Consider the following 9287-nt stretch of genomic DNA (forward strand, 5'->3'; position numbering starts at 1 on the left):
TTTCAGATTGCTATTGCTGGCAGTGTGTCTTTTAGTATGAGAAAGAGGTTATTTAAAACTTAGATGACTCCTGCTTACCTTTCAGAACATGCCAAGTGGTATTTACGAAGGAATGCTTAAAGATCACAGACAGCTTCCCCTGAATCTATTTTATGCAGTTCTCATTTATTTCCAAATGTGAAGTAAATATGCCGAGAAAGACCTGGCTCAGCAATTCCATTCAGTGAGACGTGCACAAATATTCTCCGGAATGAGTGTTTGGGGCTTAAGCATGGTGAGCAAGAGGGACAAAGAGGCAATTAGAACTCATTTCTTTGATGTACTTCATTTATCTCATCACTCCACAGCCTGTTTGGGTGTAGTGCATCCAGAAACCCAGGGGTGTTGAGCTGGTGTGTGTAAAAGCTGGTCACTCCTTCTGTAACTGTGGAGTCAAGGCAGAAGAGACAAAAGTCAGTGATGGGTTCCCAAACAGAGAAGCTGCGCTACCAAAATGTGGCACAAGAAATTTGGAAATTCTTCTAATGAAGTATCATATCTGAGATTCCAAAGTGGATGGAGGGCATTAAGTGGTCAGTGCCTTGGAGAGGGATAGGCCAGGGAAGGAGCTTGTTGCTGTGCAGAGGCAGGTGTATGGTGCAGGAGCACTTGGACATCCTCAGGAGAAGAGAAAGGAAGAACCCAGCAGATTGTCACAGATATTTGAGCTGTAATATAAGGAAAATAATCTGTTAGTCTCCCAAACCTTTAGGTTTCTCTCGTCCTCTGTTCACCTGCTGCCATGTGTTAAGCTGTACAGGACTAGATGTATTTTTTGATGCATTAATAAATTTACAATGAAGTAAACCTATATCACCATTGATGATGTTTTTTTTAAAAAAAAAAAAAAAAAGAAGTGGGCTTTGGAATACTCTCTCCTTTTTACTTCTGGTGGCCAATAAACTTTCCCAGAAAACTTTTCACCTTCAGCCAGTGTCTCATGAGCACTCCTGGGACAGTAACAGTGATGTTTTAGGGAAAATGGCAGTCAGACTGGGGCTGGCTGCTCATTCTTCTCAGCTTGTAAGAGTTAGTCAGACTCACTTCGTCCCTCAGAAGAGAAGGAAAGCAGCTCATGAGGGCACCTCATGGATATCAGTGCCATATATTTCCTAGTGTACAAGTAAGCTTGAGATTTAGACTTGTCACCTCCCTTGCTTGTGTCCTTTGATAAGAGACCCCAGAATAGCCAGATAGGTAGTGTCTTCTGAGGGTGATGTAGCACCAGCTTAAGGAGCAGCTTAACGTTACAGCCTGTGGTAAGGGGCTGCCAGAAGTGACATCCTTGCTCTCCCCCTGCCACCAGCCACACATCCCACGTGGGATCTGGTACTTGGGTGGCCACAGGCTGTTCAGATGCTGGTTTGATGGTTGTGCCTGCACAGAGAAGAAAAAGCAAACAGGCCAGCTGAGCCGCAGTGTCCACTTGGTGCACACATCAGTGTGTTTGCTGTAGGTCTGGAAAGTGGGGCTTTTCTTGGTGGACTGGGCAGAACATGTCTTTATTCTGTGTAGAGGTGCAAAGGAGTGCTGCCATTTCTTCCATGGCATTCATTTTGGTCTTAATTAAGTTCATTAACATGTTTATCTAACCCCTTCACTCAGGAGTATCTTAGTTGTACTGGACAGAAAACAAATTCTCTTCTTAGTTGCTCCTCTGTTTCTAAAGCTCTCGCAGTTTGCCAAGAATCTAATCTATATCAAGTAAGATTTCGTGACAAATGACATGAAAAACATTCACTGATTTTCTTCACTTGCTAGCTTTCAACTTCCCAAATTTTTTTTTTACAGCTGTCAAAACCCAACTTTAGGATGCTGACTGTTACACAAGCTTTTCAAACTGGAAAAAGGAGTGGAAGTTACGAGATGGTATCCTTCCAGGCATAAATATGTACCCATTTTGTTACCTGCTCTGTCACATTAGGATTTTAAAAGCCACTGTGGATGAATAAAGATCCCTTTTCCCCCTTTATATTCTTTTACCTAACCTTTCACTTCAGTTCTTTGACATATCTTTCACATATCCTTTCACTTACCTTCTTTTCAATAAGTACCTATTTCAATATAGAGCTAGTAAATATAGTTAATTTTCTCTCTTTCTCTCTCATGTTCTCTGGCCATCAGTTTACTCTGCTCACAGCTAGTGATTGCATAGATGTAGTTATATTATCCATATTTGAGGTGATGCTTAAGAAATTGTACCGTTCCTCTTAATTCAAAATAAACAACTTACTCCTGAAGCTGTGAATTTGCAACTTCAGAATACAGGAGATTGCAACAATGACTAAGTACCTGTCAGGTAGAAATATTCCAGATACAGAAACTGAATTATTCAGTTCTAATTATTCAGTTCAGTGGATGATAGTGCTTCTGGCAATGATCAGGGAAGCAATTCAGTCCCCAACAGAAAGTTCTGTGTTTGAATACAGCATCTTAAACACTCATATAGCACTATTAGAGGGAACTGTTGCTGTGGGTGTTCTTTTCCCCTAAGGTATCTCTGTAGATGGATGAAGAACAGAATGAGTAGAAACATCTTAATATAAATAATTTTCTTTCAAAACATCAGCGCTTTTTTAAGTCTTGTGGACATTCTGTGTAAACTTTGGGAATGATGCCTTTGCCTAATTATTACTGAAGAGACACAATTAAAATGTGGTTGCAGGAAATGGCTGTGTGTATTTTTATGCAACAGGACATTATACCATTCTCATCATTTTTCTTCTTCTAAGTAATTGTGTCAGTAAGGCATTGGGAGCTTTTAGATGGAGGCTGGGGAGGTTTTTATGTGCATTTTTGTGTGTGTTTGGTTCGATTTGCTTTTTTCTTCATCTGCAAGGCATGTTTTGATAGGAGGAGGTGACTTATTCTGAAAGAAGGGTCAGCAAACTTATCAAGAAAGATGTATTTTTACAGTTATCCTGTGGACCATAGTGCCCTTAGTCTTCAGTACTATTGCTTGTTTTGGGGTCTAATGAGATAGGTCTGGAATTATATGCGGTGAGTGCATGCTACGGATCCAAGATTATGTTTTATTTGTGGAATAAAACAGAGAGATGTCATGCAACTTGAGATGCGGTTTATCAAGAACATCTTATTTCATTGTTCACTGCTTCGTTTAATTCAGGGGAGATTTTGGAAATATTAGATATTTCTACCTGTGATGCTGCAGCTGGCACCCACTGTGCAGCATTTCAGAAAGATAAATAAATATATTGCCTGCCAGATTTAATACTGTAAAGAGGGGGGGAAACGCGGGACTTTTCTTAAAGTAAATTTCAAATACCATGTTCTAAAATGATAAATTCTGTTACAGCTGTACTTATTGCTAATCTTGAGATTGTACTATTGTGACAAACTTTCAGCTGAAGTTTTTATCCCTGTTTTTGAATGAAAAGATAGGAGATGGATTTGAAAAGCGGTAACAAAACCTCTTCTTTTTTCTTGTTAGATCCTTCAGATGATGAAGCTATTGATAAAGCAAGTGATAACAGGACAGCACCACATCAAGATGCAGATTCCAAACCTCCTGTGACAAAGAAAAGAAAGCAGGTTTGTAAATTTAGCAGTTGTGTAGAGCACAGAGATGATAACACAGGGAAATGTAGTCCCCTTTCGTTCAGTGAAGGGACAGTTTTCTTCTCTCTTTGTTTGATCTGTTCATGTAATAAGATTGTTTTGTTAAATTATTTTGCCTTATTTGGAAGTTAGCATATTCAGTACATTCAGTAACAACTTCACTCTTGTTTTGTGACTTGCGATTGCCAGGCATGGCTGCTACAAAGTGGATGTCTGGTGATAAAAGCCTGGAAGGTGCTACCAGGTGTCCTCCCCTATAATCTTTTCCCCTTCCCTGCACACACGAGGTCTTGAAAGCTATATTTATGTGTTGTACAGCATCTCTGCCCAAACATGTCCCCAGGGCAAGGTCAAAGTGAAGAAGAATTTAGGTCTGCATGGATTGATATTTTCATAGCCTTTCACTACTAAAAGCTTCCTGTAAGACCAGCAAGAACTGTGTTGTACAGTATTACATGGAGTATGCCAAGGAAAAGGCAGCAAGGTCTTTGACAGACAGCATCACCCCAACTTGAGCAAAAAAGAGTCATCTAGAGGTCAGTTGATTTTAGTAAGTCTCTTATTTGAAGGTAAATTTCTTCTGCCTTCCTGATACTCTAAAGGAGAATCGACTGAATGGCTGTCAAAGAGCTAAAATTACATTAGAAGCTATCTCTCCTTGAGGTTATGGATATTAATTTTGACCCCTAGGTCAATAGTAAATTCACTATGTGATGCCTAGGCAGTTGCCCAAGTGAAAACCATTTGCAGTTTTGTTCTTTTTTTATAACAGAGAAGTGTAAACAGCACAGTAGCAATTATTACGCTTTTGGGTGTCTTTCCAAGGAGACCAAAGGTGAAGTGAGCCAAATATCTGAATTGGTTCCATGTTTTGACTAGGAGAGAACCAATCAATACAGGGGAAAGCTTTATTGCCTTTGTACATGCTCTACCAGGGGGCCAGATGCTGAGGACTTCAACTTGGTGAGGTCCTTATGGAGACACTTTTTATTGCCATTATCTTCACTTAAGCCTTTAGAACTAAGTTAAGACAGTTTATTTAGAGGAGTTTCTTTGCTCTTTCTCTGAGAACATTAGAAAGGATAACCAACACAGGTTATCCTGCCAGGGTGGACTGGGACTGCTCAGCTTTAGCAGAACACCTGCCAAAGCTCTTCCTGTCATATATAGAATATCAGTCTGCGTTTTGGAATCAGGTAATTTGATGTTTAGCCATGAAACTCCAAGATGCAATGCTTTACGGGAGCTCAAAGTCGTGGCTGTGTTATTTCATGTGTTTTAGAACAAAACACTTGCAAAATCAGATGTATTTATGGAAAGCTATTAGTTTTGTAGTTCTGGTGCATATAGCATGACTCATTTTACTCAGGCCTGCCTTATTCACAGGCTGGAAGCTGTTCTGCAGTGAGCTGGGCACCTTAAAGCCAGTCAGAAGACAATGGACATTTATGTTTCTAGTCTGCAGGCTGTCCTCAGGCTTAGAATTAAATTAATAACTTGTCTCCGATCTGAATGGCGCATTGATGTGTTTATTTTGTCACAAACTCCATAAGTCAGAGTATATGGCTGACCTAGAACATAAACTTTCACACAGATGACAGAATGTTTTCACTCTCCATTTGAATTTCCAGTAACTTGGCAACATGTAAAGAAAAATAATTTCTTGGAAATATAATACAGTAAATATTTTATGTTCTGTCTATGATTAACAAACAAGGAATTTATGACATTTTAGTTCATAAATCAATGGCACAAATTTCCTGTTTTCTGCATTTTAAGAACTTCCATGTAAAAATAGCATAGAAACACAGAGCACAAGGGAGCCATGTCAAAAACCAGTAGGTTGTCTGCTCTGTGTCTTGCATAAGACAGACATGTAAATGACCTTTTCTTAAGGGTGGCATGCAAAGAGCTCTTGCATGAGTAGGTATGCAGCTAACATTTTATAAGGGTCAGAAGTTCAGTCTAGATCACATGCCTAAGTATTTTAGACTGCAGCTCATCAAAGACATGTAAGTTTACTGCCATTCACCACCATGAAGTTTTTCTCATTGCATTATTTTTAATGTCTGGATAAAGTGGACTTACTGTTGCTGGGCTAATAGTGTACTGTGCCTAAATACATATATGCTGCTGTAGAGGAGATAATTTTGAGTCTTAACATGCTTTGAAGAAGCAAGTTTTGACTACAGGCCTGCTGTGTACCACTGTTGCTGTTGAAAGAACAGGTTGCATGCTGCTTTCAAAAAAGAAGCCATGGCATTCGGTGATACTTTTAAACATCTGAAAGAAGGGTTACCAGTAAGAAAAATTTGTTTCTCTTAGAGAAAATTTTTCAGCTCTGTGGCACGGTTTTATTCTCTTCTCATGCAGAGACCAGTTGGGAGTATTTTGCAGATTTATGAAAAACAGTTCACAATGTATATCAAGGGAGATGGGCCTAAGGTGAATGAGTGGCATTTTTTGATACGCTGAAAGAGCAGTAACACTTTCTAGAATAGGGAACCATCATACTCTACTGGAGGAAAGAGATTGAGGTTGGCCCCTTTCTGGCTTTTTGATTGCTTGGTAGTATCCTTTGACTAAATGAATCCAAAGGCTTGTTCTCTGTGTAGAATATGATGTTGAACATGGAATTTATGGTTAAAACACCTGGCAAGTGGTCTTTGCATATCTGTAGACAGCTGGGATGCATAAGGGTAGAGCAGGAGCTGAAGACAGAGGGTAGCTCTGTTTCAGTCTCTATGTCTGGGAATGCTAATGGTAGGGGTAGGAATGAAGAAGTGTATGGTGGTGGCTTAAAAGCACTTGAATCAGAGTCAGGACAGAGATTTTTTTAAAAAGAAGCAAACCAAAAATAAACCCAAAAAGCTTATGTTAACCCTGGAACAATGTTGTTAGTTGAAGTGAGTTTCTACTTGCAGTCATTCCCTTGATTTCTAGTGAAGAGAATATCTGTTTGTACTGAGAAAATCACAGGGACAGGTCTCTGTTGTTGAGGCAAAATATGGTCCCTGTCACAGCTTCTCACAGGTGGATATTGATCCAGGCTGGTTTTACTCCAGCCCTAGCTGTTGAGTGCTTTGCTGGCTGTAGCCAGTCCACAAGCCCCATCTACTCTGGTAGTTCCTAAGTATCATTTCAAGCCTCAACCAGTTTCAAGGCCACTTGTATACAATACTTCTGCCTTTGGAAGTGCAGTGGCTGTGGTTGCATCATAGCACAGACTGCAAGAGCAAGCAATAGGTCATTTGTCTGTACTGAGCATGGTGGTATCGAGGCTTTTATAGCCAAATCAACCAGGGAAGTGGGGAGAAAAAGGGAAATGTAGGTATAATATGAACAATTAAACTGCATAAAATGCTTCTGATAAGGACATGAGAATAGGATTGGAAAGGCAAGAATGTGCTGGGTGGGGTTACATAGTACCATTTGTCATGAAGTGTCCTCTTGTTAAGGGAGTATGGTGTGCGGAGGGCTCAGAAAGACTCAGGTACGCTGAACTCCTGTTAGCTTTCCATGGGCCCTCGTGGCCCTGATGGAGTGCCCTCACAAGGGAGCAAAGGAGCAGCTTCTCTGGCTGCCAGCTGGGCTCCCTTTCCTGATGATACTTTTCTTCCAGGCCTTCCCTAGGGAGCAGCGCTGCGTTTGCTGTTCCTGAGCTGGTAATGACCCATGTGATGAGTCTTCTCTGCATTTTCTCACAGGAGCAGATTTTTCCAGCCTAACGCATCCTAGTGACAAGGAGATTTTTCCTGCATCTCAGCCTGTTTTCCCACTGCTCTTCATCAGGTCACTTATTTAGCTCTAAAGCCTGTCTGTGTCGATTAATTTACATTTCCATGCAGTGGAAGTCCCTAAGGTGGCAAAAGAAAAGAGGCTTACTGTGCTTAAAACAAGGAAAGCCTGTGCCTGGCTTCCTATGTTTTGGACAATTTTAGGTGACTAAGGACAAATGCTAACTCTGGCTTATGTGAACAGGGACTCTGATACAAATGGACCAATTCAACCTGCTCACTCAGTCACCAGAGAGGGTTAATGATAGCAACACATGTTGGATGAAGATTATTCTGAAATGTACCATGTATTTTTCTTGTATGTATCTGACCCTGCTATGAGGAGACAAAGCAAGAATGGAGCAGAACAAATTTGAAACATGTTTTCCTAAATTTTGCATCACAAATGTAAAAGGAAGTCCAGAGCATGGTTGTTTACAATTATTCCCGTGCAGTTCCATGGTATCTTTCACGTCTGGCTGCTCACCTTAGACCCAGTTATTTTAGAGCGCTATTGGCAAAGATTAGAAAAACAATAACACACAATAATAGAGATTAAAAATATAAAGTTTGTGAAACATTATATTCATGTTTTTCTCTTTATTTTTTTTAATGTATCAAAACCTGCTTTTCACCATTTTATGGAATTGTGACCACAACCTGTATGTTTCAACTTTCTGTTCCCCTCTTGGTTACAATAACATAGATCTCAATTCCAAAATTAGTCCAGGTATGTGTAACTGTAAGAATTTGATCCCTTCTACAAGTGTGGAAGGTTGGTTTTTGTTTGTTTTTCCCATTATACTTTCTATATCCCCTCTTACCTCCCTCTGGTGACTTTCCCCACACCCCCAGCCCCAGTGATCAGATATCTGATGTTAAATCTTTTTTTTTCTTACTTTTTTTTTTTTTCTTTTTAAATATGTGCTTTGCAGACTACAGAGTGTTTTCTAAGTCAGCCTGAAGAAAAACAAGAGAGCACTGTTAAGGCAAAGAGGAGGAAGAAGGTATGAATGTCCTGGAGTGTGTCTGGGGACTAGGCAGTGGGTACGTGTGTTATTACAAGATTCAGAATTGGGACAGCCCAATGACAGTGAGAAGTAATATGGTCATAAAGTTGCAGCCTCTTTTAGAGAAGAATAGAAATTCCTACTTTTTTTACTTCACTCAGAATATCTGTTCCCAGCCTGAATTGAGGCATTGTGTCTGCCCTCCACTCAAGGGTTGTATATGTCTACACCCCACTTGCACACCAGGAGAAGGTAGCTGCATGAGAGAAAGGTGGAATTACAGTTGCTGCAGAATCTGCCTCATGTCACCAGTGTGGGCAGGCTCCAGCTGCTGTTACATCTTTCAAGCCAAGAACTGTCCTTGTTGATTCTTCTTCTCATAGCATAAGTATATAAATAAATACTCTGTATTGTCCTTCTGGCCACGATCCATCCTCACCCTCAACAACAAATACACTCTGCAGTCTAGATGGAAATTACATGGCACCAGGCAAGTTAACTGTCTTTTGAGACAGACCGTAAATAGTTGGCTCCCTCACAAGGCTGAGAGGTGGCCTTTTTATATTATGTCAGGCCTCTTAATCATCCAGGGAATAGGAAGAGGGAAGAGTGGGATTTTGCTTTAAATGTAGCACTGGCAGAAGTGACCGGGGTGCTTATTCCACCGCTGCCAGAGTGAAAGCATCCCATGGCAGGGATTGGGGAGGCAGACCTAACAAACAGACCCTGTTCTCAGGCAGACAGTAGGCACTTAGTTACGTCTCTGGTTTCAGTGGAGCTAGGCCACTAAATTGACATACACTGCCTGTCAAAAAATCCACCAGGAAATATTTATCTGGTTGATCTATGGGTTCCAAACAAAGTCCCTGTCTCTTATACACAT

The 9287-nt window shown here is 40.5% G+C and overlaps 1 protein-coding gene across 3 annotated transcripts in view; it reads left to right on the forward strand.

Annotated features, from left to right (window-relative positions):
* CMSS1 (cms1 ribosomal small subunit homolog) overlaps positions 1-9287 on the forward strand; it is a 247164-nt gene that overhangs the window by 225530 nt on the left and 12347 nt on the right. For all 3 annotated transcript variants that reach the window (XM_026844185.1, XM_026844357.1, XM_026844274.1), the window contains 2 exons: positions 3491-3591; positions 8330-8401. In XM_026844185.1, coding sequence (XP_026699986.1) covers positions 3491-3591; positions 8330-8401 — 173 coding nt within the window. The remainder of the gene's footprint in view (positions 1-3490; positions 3592-8329; positions 8402-9287) is intronic.

This window comes from Athene cunicularia (genome assembly GCF_003259725.1).
Source record: "Athene cunicularia isolate RWA chromosome 1 unlocalized genomic scaffold, athCun1 chr1_part1, whole genome shotgun sequence".
NCBI classification, from domain to species: Eukaryota; Metazoa; Chordata; class Aves; order Strigiformes; family Strigidae; genus Athene; species Athene cunicularia.